We start from the raw sequence: 18,453 nt of genomic DNA, 5'->3' as shown, positions 1-18,453 counted from the left end.
AGTTCTAGGATTCTGTATATTTCAGGCTGCCTGGGTACATAGATATGAAGGCAGTGGGGAATCATTACAGAAGCTACTCCCAGTTGATGTTATCAATTTTATTGATGAGATTGTTTTCTCAGAACAGTCAAGGTTAAAGGTAGGTCATAGTTTTTAATTAAAAATCAACTAAATTACAGAGAATCAATCTTTGTTTGGAATGTTTGACTGCTTTGATGAAGATATTGTATTTTAATGTCATACCAAAGTCTTTTATTAGAAATTCAAAATTTTTATTATCTCATGATTCATCATCCAAACTTATTTGGCATGTTTCCATTATGATTTTCTATAACCATATCTCTTGAAACTTTTTTCAGCTAGAGGTTGAATGTAGACAAGAAATAGTAAAAAGAACTTTGAAATTTACTAAACAACATGGTGGAAAAAAGAAAAAGCAAGATGATTCTGGGTAGGTTTGACAGATACAAATAATAGATATAATGATATACATTTATCTAACAAAAGTTGGAGCAGGTAATTGTGCTGATATTTATAGATTATCTTTGATCATCTCAACGAGATTGATTTTCTCGCTTGAGCCGGATGGCAAAAGTGAGAAAAGCAATCGAGTTGAGATGACCAATGATAATCTGTTTATTGCTATTTTACCTATGACGACGTTGTCAATTACATGTCAATTTCATTAGCAATGCCACGTGCCTCCTTAGTTTCTAGCGATAATTTTCCATCTCAAGCGAGTAGCATGATATAAAAAATTATCACAGAAAAAGAGCAAAGGGAAAATGCACAAAATAGCGATAAAGTGTATTACACTTTTCCTATTATAAAGTTTATCTTCCAACAACTGGGTACAACTGATTGTCTGATGATGCTTCCTATAAAGAACATAATCTCTTTTGCAGATAATTGAAAAAGATAAATAGTTTGATACAAATCGTCAATAAATAATAAGAGAAACATATCCACACTGTAGTAAGCTTTAAATAATAAGAGAAACATATCCACACTGTAGTAAGCTTTAAATAATAAGAGAAACATATCCACACTGTAGTAAGCTTTAAATACTAAGAGAAACATATCCACACTGTATTAAGGTGACATAGTATTTGCATGCTCTGGACAAAATTAAAAGTCTTGTGAAGAGAAATATTGATTCAAACTCAATACAGTAGTAGAATCTGTATACAGAATGTTATTAAAAGAGAGACAGCACTATGGCAAACAGTGTAAAAAGAACAAAAGACAAGAAATCGTAGACAAAACAAAACATACATACTCAACTAAGGATTGGGCAACACAAACCAAACATATAAACAGTATTAAAGACTGAGCAACACAAACTGAAGTTCATTCAAATGATGCTGTAATAATGTTGTTTTATATTTAGATGCAGGATAAGTTGGGAGGATGCTGCCAACACTCTACAGCAATACCTGAACCACATAGAAAATTTAAATCATGAAAGTTTTAAATCATTGTCAATGTCTGGTGATGATATGTTGGTCGAGTATGCTGCCAAGTTTGATTTGTCAAAGGGAGATAATTTGCAGGTTAGTTGGATTTATTTTTGACATTTTTTGCCTTTTTTGTCTGTTTGTTTTGTTCATACATCATATTCAATATAATGGAATTCTATGCAACTGTTATATTAGTGAGAGGTTTAGCTAGCTATTAAACTAGGTGTAATCCACCATTTTCTATGTAAGAAAAAATGCCTGTACCAAGTCAGGAATATGACCGTAGTTATCCATTCATTTGATGTGTTTGAGCTTTTGCCATTTGCTTAGGGACTTTCTGTTTATAATTGTCTGCTGAGTTGTGTATCTTTGTTATTTTACTTTTTATACCCCCGCTTTGAAAAAAAGGGGGGTATACTGTTTTACCTCTGTCTGTCCTTCCGTCAGTCCATCAGTCCGTCAGTCTGTCAGTCGGTCCGTCCGTCCCATGAATATTTTTCGTCACATTTTTCTCAGGAACTACACTACCAGGATTTCTGAAATTTGGTTTCAGGCTTGATATAAGTCAGCTATACCGTGTGATGCGTTTTCAGATTCATCACTCGACAACTTCCTGTTTACCGAACACTTGTTTGATTTTACACATGATAGCCAAGTTGAAAATTTTTCGTCACATTTTTCTCAGGAACTACAATACAAGGATTTCTGAAATTTGGTTTAAGGGTTAATATAAGTCAGCTATACCGTGTGATGCGTTTTCAGATTCATCACTCGACAACTTCCTGTTTACCGAACACTTGCATATTTTTACACAATTAATATTATCCACTTGCGGCGGGGGTATCATCAGTGAGCAGCAGCTCGCAGTTTCACTTGTTATGAACATTTTCTTGAATATTTGACTTAGTATGGCCCTTAATTCATCCATAAATAGTTTCATGACAAAGTTTTACAGTGAGCTTGTTGGCTCTTTTAACAAACAATATCCAGTGGTGTCTAATATGAATGAAATGTTTAGATGCAGAAGTTATACTGTGACATGATAGAGAATGGCTATACTGTGGAGCTCATAGAAGACATAATGGAAGTGTTTCCAGTGTCACCATGGACACCACATACAGCATTGAAGGAAGCTGTTGGTCACATGGTACAGTTACTAAGGTAAATATATCATCACCATTGATGTCACACACAAAATTAAAGAAACTGTTAGTCACATAAAGCAAAACTGTTACAATGGACACTGCAGACATTCAAAACAACAGCTGATAATTTTTACCTTTATAGTGTACTTACATAAGTCTATAATCACCAGTCACCAGAAGCAACATAGAGGATGATTCAGTTACGAAGATTAGTGTTACCAGGGACATCACAAACAATATGGCAGCTGTGGTGTATGCCAATTAGACACAGCAACCAAATAACGCTATCAAACAAAAACATCTACAAGTGCTTAAATTGTAAGGTAAATGTTATTTATGAATTGTAATTTTTATGCCCCACCTACGATAGTAGAGGGGCATTATGTTTTCTGGTCTGTGCGTCCGTCCGTCCGTCTGTCCGTTCGTTCGTCCGTCCGTCTGTCCCGCTTCAGGTTAACGTTTTGGTCAAGGTAGTTTTTGATGAAGTTTAAGTCCAATCGACTTCAAACTTAGTACACATGTCCCCTATGATATGATCTTTCTAATTTTAATGCCAAATTAGAGTTTTTACCCCAATTTCACGGTCCACTGAACATGGAAAATGATAGTGCGAGTGGGGCATTCGTGTACTGAGGACACATTCTTGTTAATTACAGGGACCCAGATGAATTGGACAAAAAACAGATTCTTGTCAGACTTGAGAAAGTTGTACTTAATGTTGAAGAGCATCAAAATCAAGGGTAAGGTTAATACTTGGACTATTGAAAGGCTGTTGTTAAAGCATGTTTACCTTTTAATCTTGAAGTTATTGATTATTAAAATTTTAAATTAAAGGATAAAGATTTGTTTTTATTTAAAAATGCAAAAATGTATTTAGAACTGGAAACTAGCAATGAAATTGTGAATACTGTTTTCATTATTTTTAGTAGGTCACTAATTTTCATGGATTTTGAGGTTTAAAGTATATCAAGTATTCAAGTATTTTACAAAATATGAAAATTGGTTACTTAAAGAAGTTAACAGACCCAAGAAATCAACTATCTTTGAAAATACACTTATCCTCAATCCACAAAATTCATAAAACTCATAAAATAAATGAATCCCCAGTATGAAGTACTTTTGTTCCATGTTTTACCTTCCTCTACTCTATATACATGTATTTCAGGGGTAACCTGGTTTCCTCAGAAGATGTTATGGTTTTGTTGAGACCATTTTGTTCAGATGACAGGGTAGCAGTTCAACCAAGACTAGATGTCCTACATATGGTGGAAAAGGTAATTTTAGAACCGTTGATGTGTTAAATGTGTTATTTAATTATTTTTTGGGGAATGCAGGCAACTACTCATTATTGGAAATGAAAATAGATGTATTTGTTGTATGAACATATTATTACCTTTAATTAACAGCTTCTTTATACTGTGAATTTTAATGATATTGATTGATTATAGCTTCCTTAATGTCCAGTAGCTAATACTTTTATATATGCAAAGATCTCTCGGTAAGGTAGTTAATGGAACTGAGGACAGGGGACCCTTTAATATTTACCTGAAATTGTGTATATATTTAGAGTTACTTAGTTATTGTCTTTATTTGTTTTTGTTGTGTTATATGTCACAAACTGTATAGTTTATATGGCAATAAAACTTTGAATTGAATTGAATTGATATAAAAAAAAAATATTGTTTAAAAGGACAAAGAGATAAGACAAAAGTTTTGCAAATTAGAATCATTTTCTCCAATACATGTTTAAATATACTCGTAAATGAACATTAAAATTTTTCACCTATGGTTATAGGAATGTTTTTTGGGAAGCTTTTTTATAGTAACAAGATTTGAATGATATTTCAGTAGGATATTTTAAAATTATCATACATTGTACATGTTCATGTAATTTCGCCAAACAATCTGTAAATGACTTTTTTTCTAGAGTTTCCAGTTAAGTGAGGAAGATTTAGTTTTGTTGACATTATACAGAACTGAGGCTGTTGTCAAGGCAACATGGTCTGATATACAGGTATGTTATAAGGAGTTAAAAGTGCATGTTTTACAATGTTTAAACAGTTTAACCCTGCCCCATTCTGTATGTTTGTGCCTATCCCAAGTCAGGAGCCTGTAATTCAGTGGTAGTCATTTGTTGCTGTGTTATCGTCTCATATTGTGTTTTCGACCGTCTTACGTTTTTGACTTAATTCTACTTTCACTTCCTGTATGCTACGCATGCCCCCGTGACGTCATATTCGGCTGCTATACTTGACTGTCATGTGGTTTATAGTTGTAATACTTAACGGTAATATGAATACGGAAATATGCATGCTCTTTACAGCTTTTTACCTAAAAAATAAAATATCAGTTAATTCTTATTCACAGAAAAAACAGTCTTTCAGTGGAAATTACAGACAATACTCACCAACCTCACTTCACAATGCATTAACTTAATTATTTAACAAAAACATGAATGTATACAAGACCATACAAGGCTCCCAAAGTGCCTAATTTTGAAATGTGTACAACTTGTCCAAAAAAGATATCAAAATAAAATTTTATATCTTATAGTTGTATATGTAATCATTTAATTCATTATGTCATAAGTTTGATTGTCTCTAACTCTTTGATATAAACTTTGGTATCAAATTTATAACCAATTCCAGATGTGTACGACATGTCATTTCCGACTTTAGACCCGTCTTTAGATAGGTCCAAAACACAAGACGCTTGTTTTTGTCAACAAAGGTGCCATAGATCTAATGGACTCAAATAAAAAAATTAATTAAAGATCGAAATATATTTCAGATACAATTATTTTATGCACAAGTATACTAGTGACTTTCAAAATAATAGGCATGTCTATGTTCAAACATATAAAACCTATAGCTGTTAATTTTTATGTCTTTTTGTCTCTTTTGGATAGTTGTCTCATTGGCAATCATACCACATCTTCTTTTTTATATGTACTTGTTTATCATATCTCCACCACATTAGGTGTTTTGGTTTAGGTTGACAATGACCATCTTCAGATTAATCTTTTATTGAAAAACAATTAAAAATTGTAGAATTAATACACTCTTCAAATTAGTCTGAGAAAAAAGCCCACACTTGTTGTAGAGCATTAATTTGCTGAAAGAAGCGACTTGTCATAGACTCAATTCATGATTCTGATTTATTTATCCTTCTGAAAGAAAGCACTTGTTGTTAAATTCATCCAATTTTATGCTTCATTTTGGGATACCATGCAACTGGAACTGATCAATTAGTAGGAAGTTTAATTTTCAAGTTTTTCTTTGAAACAAACAATCCATAGAAACTATGAATTGTTGACTAAAAAGATCAACACAAGTTATATTAGACTTATTTATTTTGATTTTGCAGCTAAAAGAAAGTGATATCAATACAGACAAGGCAAGACACCAGCTGTTTTTACAGTTATTGTCCAAGAGTACTAATTATAATCATTTTAATGCTATCTGTGACCTTCTACAACTATGGCCTCCACTTAAAGCTACAAGTAGCAGGTAAGTGCAATTAAATGGATGCAATAATTTCTGCCATTAAACTTCCACCCTTAATGTGTGTGAAACAAGTATATTTGTTAGTATTAATCAGTGGCGGATCCAGCCATTTTAAAAAGGGGGGGTTCCAACTATATGCTCCCATTCAAATGCATTGATCGGCCAAAAAAAAAGGGGGGTTGCAACCCCCGGACCCCCCCCCCCCCCTGGATCCGCCACTGTTAATGCTCTGCAGATATGGGAAATGCTAATTTTTGGAACAACTTCGCTGTGACAATGCACTACAAACAATCTTCCAAAATCAGTGGCGTAGCTTGCATGTATGCTCAGATGCTCAAGCATCCACATCATTTTGACAAAAAAAAAAAAAAAAATTATAGGGCTTTGCTAATTGCATATGATCGCATGTTCCCAGCCGATCAACTCGGAGGTCTCCGAGTGTAACAGGTAATGATGTAAGTAAAACGCAAAATAATTTCCGAATCATGTGCATGGTCGGTCCGTATTCGATCTTCAGTTAGTTTATGTAAACAAGATGGATAAGTCGCAGAAAAGTGTTCTCGATTTTTTTCGTAAAAAACCTACATCGTCGGTTACGGCAAGCACAGAATATGCTGATTCGCAGACCCGCGGAAAAGGTTCGTCTGAAATTGAGCTAAGCGGAGCGATGGCCTCTACATCTGACGCAGCAGCAATATTACCATCAAATAAACCACCATATCCAGATATCGCTTCCTGCGACATGAAAGATGAAATGATTAAAACTCAATATGTGACAGAGTGTGATCATTCCTGGGCTTTTAAATACCCGTTTCCATCTAGGTACAATTATTAAATTTTACTTTCAATAAAATATGCCTCTTAAATTTTACCAGATATATATATAAATTTTGTACAATTACGCACAAACAATGTCGTCGCGGCATTCTTGATTGCCATAATATTTGATGCTCTCATGTGATAATAAGAGCAAAACGACGGGTGCCACATGTGGAGCAGGATTTATTTACTCTACTGGAGCACCTGAGATCACACCCATGCAGTTTTACTGGGGTTCGTGTTGCTTAGTCTTTAGTTTTTTTCATGTTGTGTCTTGTTATACTGTTATTTGTCTGTTTGTCTTTTTCGTTTATATTTAGTATTATACGGCCGTTAACGATACATATTATGGCGTATCGTTGTCTGTCCATCCGTCCGTCCTCGCCCGTCTGTCCGTCGTCAACATGTCTGGCATTAACCAATTTGCATAAAACTTTGGATAATTGTTTATATGAATTGACATAAGCCCTTTTACCGGTAGCCCTTTTCGAGTTTTATTGAAAACGCGACGGTCGTATCATGCGCTCGTGGCGCTGCTGTTTATTAGCCATGGCCATTGTCAGGTTTTTTTTTATCTATAAGTTTGAATGTCTATCTGGTATCGTTCACCCGGCCTTTTATTCCAAAATTCTGTAAACAGAAGCGCAACTTATAGTGTACTGTATTGGACATTTTTTGAGCTGTCAAATATAGGTTTGGTAGAGAAACTTTTACATTAAATATATTTATGAATTGAATGATGGTAGTTTCGAGAAAACAATAAAAATGTAACTGGACATATATGAATTGTTGGTAATATTGAAATTGCTTTGCTTTTTTTAATTTCCAGTCTTCTTTGTGTTTGTATTGAAAATACGGAATAAAATAAATAATGGTACGATCCATGTTTTAAAGATTTGGTTAAATTGTAGGGTTATCTATGGTCGGGAGAGAAAACTGAATGCATCCTGGTTTAAAGAGCATCCATGGCTAAGATATTCGATATCTACGGACGCACTTTATTGCGGAAGTTGTACCGTCTTCGCGGATAAAGGTGCCAAAGATAAACTGTTCATTAATCCGGTTACTGATTGGGTTAATCTTTCTAGATATGTTACTCGTCACGAAAAAGAGGGATCGTGCCATGCCTTGTCGGAAGTTGCGGCCGAAAATTTTAAGAGTGTGAAATCGGGAAAAACTGAATCGGTCATAAGTATGTTATCTTCGTCCAAAAAAGAACAAGTTCTAAGAAATCGTCATATCCTTGATAAAATTATTCAAGCATTACTACTGTGTGGTAAACAGAATATTGCTATTAGGGGTCATACCGAAGAAAGAAGTAATTTCATGGCAATCCTACGTGAATTCGCGGAAGATGATCCATCGTTAAAAGAACACATTCAGAGTACTACTGCAAGGTACAAATATACTTCCCCTGACGTTCAGAATGAACTTTTGATAATATGCGCGAAACAGATTTCTGATAAAATAGTCGAAGATTGTAATGAAGCTGGTTTCTTTTCTGTACTTGGCGATGAATGTACGGATAAGTCAACAAAAGAACAAATGTCTATTTGTTTAAGATTTATAGATCCTGGGACCAAAGATGTTAGGGACGATTTTCTTTGTTTTGTGGAACCCGAAAACACAAAGGGCGAAACAATCGCTAGATGCTTATTAGGCACATTAGAAAAAGAAGGCGTCGTCATCGACAGAATGAGAGGACAAGGTTACGATGGTGCCGCTAACATGTCCGGCAAATTTCGAGGAGTCCAGGCAATAGTCAGGGAACGAGTGTCTACAGCAACATACGTACATTGCAAGGCCCACCAACTTAACCTGGCTCTAATTCATTCTTCAAAAGAACCGTGTGTTCGCAATATGATGGGGACTGTTCAGGATATTGCATTTGCGTTTGACTATTCGGCAAAGAGACTCAATGCCTTCGCAACAGAGCTTAGTAATTGTGATGAAAACGTCAAGGAAGCCATGGAAAAACGCTCCAAGCTAACAACGTTATGTGAAACTAGATGGTCAGCTCGGGCAGAATCTTTGTTCACATTTAAGTCGGCCTTCCCCGTAGTTGTTCATGCCTTAGAATATCTCCGTGATAATCGAGATGAAAAAGCTGGTGCTTACTTAGCCGCTATACTTAAATTTGAATTCTTGATAGCGTTGGTTGTAGTGGAGCATATATTAAGCGTGACAGTCGCTCTTAGCAATTTTTTACAAAGTAAGAGTTGCGATCTGATCGAAGCAGTTGGCGAAAGCAAAGTAGTCGTCCAAAGATTGCGTGATGAAAGAAATGACCCGGCTGTGTGGGATGCCTTGTATGGAAAGGCAGTAGAAATTGCCGCTGATTTTGAACTTAATCCTTGTACACCGCGTCGCGCCGGGCGCCAAATGCACAGAGCAAACCACCCTGAACAAGACCCACAAGAGTACTGGAAGGTTTCTCTGTATTACATATTTCTTGACCATCTTGTTCAGGAATTGGAATCACGTTTAATTCAGTCAGAAGACAGGTTCCTTGCAGAGTATTTGGTGCCAGTCAAGCTGCAGGGATTAACACCAGATAATATTGAAAAAATATACAATGCTTACAACGACGATATTGGCACTCTGGAACAACTCCAAGAAGAAATTTCTCGTTGGAAAACCAGATGGAGCATGACTATGTTGGACACGAAACCAAAGACACTCCATGAAACACTGGTCACAACAAACAAAAATCTCTATCCGAACATTTCTACTATAATATCTGTCCTACTAACAATGCCAGCTTCAACAGCCACAGCAGAGAGATCTTTTAGTGCAATGAACAGAATAAAAACATACTTGCGATCCACAATGGGAACAGACCGTCTATCGGCGCTTGCTACGCTGCACATCTATAGAGATGTGGAAATCGATAGACAAAATGTTATAACAAAATTTGCATCAGTTAAGGGAAGAAAGCTGAATTTTTTGTTGTAAATATTCTGGATTGTTAATTTTGTAAATATTTAAATAATAAAATTATCATTGTGACCCTATTCAATACTTTCAAGGCTATTATTTATTGATTTAAAGCAAAAATCTAAGTGGTGTCGAAATCTGGGGTTAGTACAAATTCATTCAAAGAAAAAGACCGAAAACATATAATTTTCTGCATAAAAAGGTCCCAAAAATTTTTAGCCTCGCTACGCTCGGCGAGTTCAGGCATCCACATCCAATTTACCCTGGCTACGCCACTGAAAATATGAATTTGTAGGGTTTTTCCTAGATTCAAGACAGTTTTATGATAGTTCAGAGTAATTCAAGTACCTGATTGGTTAATATTTAGGAAATCAGTATCTGGTAATTTTTGTACCAATATGACACAATCAAAATGGTGCAGGATGTAGTTTTCAGACTTTAATATATTTGGGATTCTGACTGGAAAAATATTTTTTTATGTTTTTGATCTAGATATAAATGATGATAATGATATTTAATCAGATAAAGGCTTTCAAGATTGCAAGTTTCTGATGTCTGCCATTTGTGATTTCACCTGCAAATTACAATACCATGAACCTATCTTTGAAATGATTTTAATAAAAGTATCTGACAGTTTTCAACTTAGGTTTTAAAGTTGATTAATTTAAGTTGATAATTATGAAATTAAAATGACAAAAACTGACTTTGATATATTTTATTTCAGTGACCATGAACAAAATGTTTGGGTAAACATATTTTGTGCTATGATAGATACCTCAGATTCTAAGACTGTATCATTGGTGGTTACAAAGTATAGAAGTATTTGTGATACTGTCAGTCTGGGTATTAAGGTATGTGTTTAAGTTAAGAAGTCTTGAAAAATCTGTTTCAAAAGACTATCCTGCTGTATTATACTGATATTTCTATATTTTCTATGTCTGAAAATCTGTTTTGAATAACTGTAAATTCAGAAATTATTGTGTGCATTTATAATTGCGATTTTATCATTTTAGACTTACTTATAATGTATATATATCTTCGTGGGTATCAATTTTCCTGGATTGCTGAAAACTTGCATTTTTGTGGATATTTGATTTCGTGGTTTTGCCGATCTCTGTATACAAAGCCCATTGGAAATATGCTATTCATTGAACATTTGAATTTGTGGTTCACCTGTACCGATGAAACCCACGAAAATTGGTATCCAACGAACTATAATGAATCCACAGTAAATGGGATTTTAATTTTTACGATTTTGAGAAAAATCCTGTTTATTTCATAAAAAATATTTCAAAATGGGAATTTAAATTATTGCGTTTACAACTCTGCCGTATTTTTCACAATAATAAAAACATTGCATTAATTTATAAATTTATAGTAATCCAATTTAGAATACCTCAGCATTTTGTCATGCCAGTAACTTTTATAGCTTATACAATATGAGGAATTCTTATTGTTAAAGTTCATACAGTACCTAATTGTTGTCACATCTTTTTACTTTAATGAACAGTCTTACCTCCCTTTATAAAAGAAAATGTTCATGTGAGCCCATGTTGCTCAATAGCCATTTTAACCAAGGTTTGCATACATAGCAGGTGTCTCTGACCCTTCTTATGCACCAGGTCTTTTTACCTTGACCAGTAACTTCTTATATGTAAGAGATTTGAATGTGGGTAAATTCTTTTGTCATACGATGATAGCTAAGGTTTGGAGTTACAAAAAAGAAATTAAAAAGATTTATGACTTTTTTTATACGCCCGCCCATCAAAATTTTGACAGGATGTATTATGTTGTACAAATGTCCGGTGTCCGTCTTGACAGGACGTATTATGTTATACAAATGTCTGGTGTCCGTCCGTCTGTCCATCTGTCCGTCTGTTCGTCTGTCCGGCGTAAACATGTCGTACCGTAACTTGAGAACGACTTATCAAAATTTCATGAAACTTATTTAGTTGTTTCTTATGATGGTCAAATGATCTGTATACTTTTTGGTGAAAATAAGATTAAAACTTTTTGTACTTTGCAACTAAAACAGTTTTGTTTTTTTCACATGTCGCACCATATATCAAAAACGATTTTTGATTATTGCTTAAAACTTTACACAATTCTTAGTTATATTAATCTTAAGATCTGTATGCTTTTTGGTGATGATTCAAAATTTCATTTTTAAGTTATTCAGTATTTTGTAAAAAAGGGGTAGGGGGTTTTTACATGTCGCGCCGTATCTCAAAAACGATTTATGATTATTGCTTAAAACTTTACACACTTCTTTATTATATTAATCTAAACATCTGTATACTTTTTGGTGATGATTCAAAATTTTATTTTTCAGTTATTTAGTATTTTGTAAAAAAGGGGGAGGTTTTTTTTTTTTACATGTCGTGCCGTATCTCAAAAACAATTTATGATTATTGCTTAAAACTTTACACACTTCTTTGTTATATTAATCTAAAGATCTGTATACTTTTTGGTTTTGATTCAAAATTTTATTTTAGTGATATTTAGTTTTTTTGAAGAAAAAAAAGAGGAAAGGGAGGGGGGGGTTCATATGTCCCTCCGTATCTCAAAAACAATATATGGTTATTGCTTAAAACTTTCTCAGAAAATAATTAATAATTATTGCATAAAACTTTCACACAAGAAGAGGGGCGTATCATGTGCTCATGGCGGAGCTGTGTATTTAAGTGTTGTAAAAAGTACAGGATTGATTAATCAAGTGACTTTTAGCTTCCATAAAATGAAAAATTTAAACATGTTTTATACTTTTTCAGTGTGTAAGACATGTGTATAACAAGATGATAGAGAAAAAATACATAATAGAAGGAGTGAAATTTGTTTTATTGTCTACACATAAAGACATGTTGTCTGCTGCTGTCACAGAGCTGGCAGCTCTTGATGAGGTATGATGTTTTTATTTTTATACAGCACTTGTAAAAATTAAATTATAACTGGAAAAAAGGATTCATACTTATCAATTATCAAGATTTAGGTGTGCATTACACAAATTTGACTCTGTCCTGTGTGCAGCATAGTGATTATGAAAATAGTGCTGAAACATGATTTTGTGAAAATCTACACAAACAATTGATTACCGGTAGCTCCTGAATTTGACTTTTCCTAAGATCATGATCAGAGATTGGGACAAAGAACCACAGTTTAATATTTTCTTTGCATATCAATAAAGCATTGTACATGTAAACATAATTACAAACAAAGCAAATTCCAGTTGAAAATCTGTGGTACTCCTAACACAAAGTACATAATAACTGTGAGTTCTTTTGAAAACATTACTACTCTACTTATTAACAATATATTTTAATAAACATGATAAAAGGCTGAAATGACAAAGCAATAAAGTAAAAACTATCCTCTAGGGAGCGGAGGGTGGGAATAAATAATTTCCCAGAAAATTAGAATGTCTGCTCCAAGCAAGCGTTGCTTTCAGAATAATTATGTGCTTGTGCCTAAAACAAAAGCCCTGTTAATTAAGCGCTGATTGGTTAATTCAAATGCAGTGTTAATTTTGATTGGTTAATTAGGATAATCTCGAAAAGCAATTAGTAAACGAGATTTCACATGCAGCAGCAACTGGGAAACCCCCAAGCTGATTGGACCAAATAGCAGACAGGGATTCCCAATTAAAATTATATGTACCAGCATTGCACAAAAACGTATTGTGTATTAATAATCTATTTATACAAAATAGTTCCATTAATCCACATTACTAGTCCCCCCCAATCCTCCCTATATATTGCGCCTTAATCTATTTAGGGACTATGTTGTGAATACTAAGATACTTTCCCTTTTGGGGCCCGAACCAAACGCTGAAAAGATACAGTGCAAATGAAGCATCTGTTTTACACTAATCAGAGATCAGTAAGGGGCCCAAGATATGTTAACCGGTTCTTAGTTAGAAGTATAAACTGAACAAACACAGGTTTGGGACAAAGAACCACAGTTTAATATTTTCTTTGCATATCAATAAAGCAATACATGTAAACATAATTACAAACAAAGCAAATTCCAGTTGAAAATCTGTGGTACTCCAAAGTAAAACCCCAAACCTGTGTAAAGGTAGAAAGTAGGACATGCGCTAGAAAATGCTAAGACTGATCCCATAGAAAACTAAAGAAAAAACTTGACCTGTCATGACTGTGTGCCTGTAAGCCTAAAGATGAGAAAGCGGAGAGAAAGACAGGACATGTGAGGAACAAGGTGATGCACATACAAAGGGGTGGATAGGCATTCCTTCATAAAAAATTGACATAACTTTAATTCATGCAATCTGGAAATAGCATGCGCTAAAACATTTTGCTTCCCTGGTAAATGAATTACGACCAGATGAAAATTATTAGCAGCAGATAGCCAAAACAATTCACGCAAAAAGGACATCAAAAGTTTGTTCCTTGAGGTACACTTATTGATACAGGCAACAGTTGATGCATTATCACAATAAATAAATACACGCCTATTTTGCCAGCACTTAGCCCAACGTTTGACTGCCAAAGCCACTGCAAGTGCTTCTTGCTCATTTATATGCAAAGTTTGCGCAAATGGGAAATCCTCTTTCCAATTGACATAAAACCAATCAGTACCAAAAAAAAAACCACCTGCACCTGTATTGCAAGCATCTGTGTAAACTGAGGTGACAGGGTTAGTATTGAGTAAGATGGATTTCCCATTGAAAGTTGCCATAAAATTATACCACCAATGGATATCATGCAAAATATCGCCGCTTAAGCGCATTTTGTGCCTGTCATGCTTGAGCTGCATTATGCTGTCAATGATTCTCCGGAGAAAAACTCTCCCGCCGTGAACCACTGACGAAGCCCAGTTTAGCTTGCCCGCCAGGGACTGCAATTGTTTCTTAGAAACATGCTTGCGCTGCTGAAAACTTGCTAGTTCCCGCCTTAATTCATCAAGTTTTTTAATAGGTAATCTTAATTCCAATGTTGTGGAGTCTATCTCCACGCCTAAAAATACTAATTTCTGGCAAGGGTCAACAACCTTGGACCAACTAATAGAAAAGCCTAACTTGCGCAGCAAGTAAATTAAAATTCTAAGTGCATGTGCACAGCGCTGCTTTGTTTTTTCGCAAATGAAAAAATCATCCAAATAAGCTATAATGGTAAAACCTCTGCGTGACATCATGCGCCGAATAGCCTGTGATAGCCTATGAAAAATACCTGGTGCAAGTTTTGAACCAAAGGGTAATTTTTTATCAATAAAGGTATGGGTCTGACCATCAGGAAAAGTCCACCGTAAACCAGTGACCTGTTGACTATGGGAACTAATGCTGACGGATCTATAAGCCGATTTTAAATCGACTTTGGCCATGAAACAATTTTTTGTGACTAATTTTGCTGCATCATCAACAGATTGAAACTTTTGTTTTTCTACATCCCCTGCAAAATCATTTACAGCAGATCCAAGTGGTCTGCTGCAGTCGTGAATTATCCTTACACCCCCATCAGATTTTGGAATAATACCTAAAGGGCTAATAATTTTAGGTGTGGACTCATAATTTCCATTTTCAATTTCAGTCAAAATCTGTTGATGAGCTTTGTTATATAAAGGACTTGAAGGATTAGCTGAAGGGTGATTTTTTGCCGAAATGTGTGATGAAGCCAAATTATCTTGAACAATGTCGAACCCATTTTTTATGCCTTGCAAAAGAAAATCTTTATCAACATCATTTTTTAGTTCATCATGCCAAACATTATACACCAAGTCACGAACAGGCTTTACCTTTATCCGTTTTTTGGATGGGCAAAGGCTTGGTGTTGGGCACCACAACCTTGAATTGAACAAATATGAACATAGCGACAGTTAGGAAATGAGCAACCTTTCCTACTGTTAAAACTTTTGCAAATTTCATTTCCTTCTACAGAGTGTGAAGTATACTTGGAATAGTCCTGTTGCTGTTTATTTGCATTCTTAAATATTGGACCAGATGCCTGAGATTTATTGTATACAGCTTTAGGTCGTAAGTAAACTGACTGCAAATGAGGAATGTCAGTACCCCATCTAAAAGTATGCTGCTTTTGAAGCCTACGATATTCTCTATCCAAAAAAAATACTGACACAAACTCACATGAAGAAACTAACTGGTAAAATCTCATGGTATATGATAAATAATCGAGGATCTGTGTCTGTGCCAGTTCTCCAGTGCTGAGCAGCTTGTACATTATTGACAAGTTTGCCCTAGACCATTGACACAAAGACAGAGATTCAAGTTTTGGCCTTAATGGCCCAGACTTAAACACTAGTTGCCCCCCTGATGCATTGGAAATAAGACGTTCTTCAGGCATACTGGTCCCCCCTATATCATTACCAACAAAATCTATAATATCTAAATAATTAACTTTACTGTCTATGTTTGAATGTTTCAAATATATTTGCGGATCCTGCCAAGATAGAATAGAGTTAATGCCAGTGTTACCTAAATTGGTTACGGAATTGTCACTTTCATTCGAATTTCCCGCAATGTTCTGGTTTTGACGTCCATCCAATAAGCCAGAGGAATGTACATATTCTCAGATCCGGACATCCTGGCATTTACATTTGTCAGGAGGTGATGTCATCCGGAATCCTCTAGATTTTTCATCTATTTGAAGGGGATTACTGATTATTTATATTGCCGATTATTTTTTAACCAGAGGTTATAGTATGTTAAAAATCAAAATAGAGATATTATATAGTGTCTTTAACAGTATTAAAAGAGTAAAATTACTATATTCAACTGGTTACGATATATATCAATTAAATTAATTTGCAATAAGTCTATGGAAAATCTAGAGGAATCTTATCCGCATCACCTCTCAACATTGTTTACATAAAAAAAATGCTAATCATTGATTGGTCAGTTACATGTTGTGATGTCACTGCAGATCTGAGAATTGTGTTTGCTGTCCGGTAAGTTGTTGCAATACAGCATTAACGTAAGCATCATCTGTGTTTGTTTGTATTCCGCCATCTTTAAGATGCTCATGGGTGCCGCCATCTTTGTTCACAGTACTTCCGTCGTCGCCATCTTGTAATGCGCATGCACCAGAATTTGATACTGCCGGAAGTCTAGAATTTGCCGCCATTCTCTCGCTGGGCGAAAAGTCTTTCTTAAATGTTTTTCCTACTGCTCGCAGTAATAACTTTCGTTGGCCTATCGGAATACTCGATATTATATGTACCAGCATTGCACAAAAACGTATTGTGTATTAATAATCTATTTATACAAAATAGTTCCCAAGATTTAGGTGTGCATTACACAAATTTGACTCTGTCCTGTGTGCAGCATAGTGATTATGAAAATAGTGCTGAAACATGATTTTGTGAAAATCTACACAAACAATTGATTACCGGTAGCTCCTGAATTTGACTTTTCCTAAGATCATGATCAGAGATACTAAGCCAATCAAAATAGGTCATTCCTCCTATCACAATTTCATATCCTGATTTATGGAGTCATCATAAACAAGTGAGATTCAAAGCTTATTATATCATATGCCTTTACAACGTCTGCGATTAAAAACTCAAAGATGACAAAAACATGAATAATCAACTGGATTTGGAGAACTTCTTTAGTTAACTTAGAAATTTTAAATCTTCTGCTATTTATTCATCTCAAACATTTTCAATAAGCATGAAACAGCTTACTATTACAAATCACAGGTAAAAAAATAAATTCAACAATTTTTTGGTAATGGTATCATTTAGAGCATCCTTATGATATCAAACAAAGAAGATAGCCATACACATAAAGAAACAAGTATACACAGTTAGCATTTTATTTGGCTAAATTCATGTGCATTTTTTTTTAATTTTTTTTTTTATTTAAGGCAAAAGATGATGAAGAGTTGTTTGATCTCCTGTTAAAGAGAAGTCTTCTGCCACAAATTGTTTATACAGTCTATTACAAACCTGTGATTGGTTATCTGTTAGCCAATCAGAATGTGGAGGAACAATCACATGACTATATGTTATTGAAAACAGTAGCCAATCAGCTGAATGACAATGGATTCAAAGCAGAGGCTGGTTCTTTATTGTTGCAGTCTAGATCAGCACATTCAATGCTTCAGACTTTTGGTTCTGCTTTGGGAGCCGTAGGGAAATGGCTCAAACATTAATGTTGTATTAAGTGTATGATAAATGAAAGTGCTCAAGATTATTCTGTTTAAAATTGTCTGTAAAAAATACCAAAATTATTATGTTTAGTCATTTAAATAAGGCAACAGTAGTATACCTCCTCATACTGATTGAGAGAAAACAAATCCAAGTTACAAACTAAAACTGAGAGAAACACATCAACTATTAGAGGAAAACAACGGAACAATAGAAACACTAAAGTGCAACTAAAACAAACATGGTATGTTGTTAAATAGGTATTTGCACATCTCATTTCCATAGAGATTTTTAAGCCCATGGTTTATTCACTTTAACACTTTTGCATACATAGTTTACATGTTAAAGTTTGTGATAAGGTCTGTTTTAGAGGGAACCATTATTATAAGCTGTGATATTTGGTATAGTTGTATTATCGTTGACACATTCAATTCAATGTTGATTATTTTGTCCTGCACCTTAAGTCAT

General features: G+C 34.6%; 2 protein-coding genes across 2 annotated transcripts in view; one reads left to right on the top strand and one right to left on the bottom strand.

Annotated features, from left to right (window-relative positions):
- LOC143073735 (NBAS subunit of NRZ tethering complex-like) overlaps positions 1–18,031 on the top strand; it is a 90,340-nt gene extending 72,309 nt beyond the window's left edge. Inside the window, exons 50-60 of the mRNA XM_076249494.1 lie at positions 26–139; positions 360–451; positions 1,391–1,553; positions 2,479–2,621; positions 3,262–3,345; positions 3,771–3,879; positions 4,533–4,619; positions 5,972–6,114; positions 10,592–10,718; positions 12,639–12,767; positions 17,703–18,031. Of these exons, the coding sequence (XP_076105609.1) occupies positions 26–139; positions 360–451; positions 1,391–1,553; positions 2,479–2,621; positions 3,262–3,345; positions 3,771–3,879; positions 4,533–4,619; positions 5,972–6,114; positions 10,592–10,718; positions 12,639–12,767; positions 17,703–17,990 (1,479 nt within the window). The 3' untranslated portion in view covers positions 17,991–18,031. The remainder of the gene's footprint in view (positions 1–25; positions 140–359; positions 452–1,390; positions 1,554–2,478; positions 2,622–3,261; positions 3,346–3,770; positions 3,880–4,532; positions 4,620–5,971; positions 6,115–10,591; positions 10,719–12,638; positions 12,768–17,702) is intronic.
- LOC143072684 (uncharacterized) lies at positions 13,806–15,380 on the bottom strand. Its single transcript, XM_076247755.1, has one exon. The coding sequence runs from the start codon at positions 15,202–15,204 to the stop codon at positions 14,014–14,016; it is 1,191 nt and encodes a 396-aa protein (XP_076103870.1). The 5' UTR covers positions 15,205–15,380; the 3' UTR covers positions 13,806–14,013.
- Positions 18,032–18,453: the final 422 nt, after the last annotated feature.

Source organism: Mytilus galloprovincialis, chromosome 4, assembly GCF_965363235.1.
Source record: "Mytilus galloprovincialis chromosome 4, xbMytGall1.hap1.1, whole genome shotgun sequence".
Taxonomy (NCBI): domain Eukaryota; kingdom Metazoa; phylum Mollusca; class Bivalvia; order Mytilida; family Mytilidae; genus Mytilus; species Mytilus galloprovincialis.
This window is presented reverse-complemented; position numbering and strand designations above follow the sequence as displayed.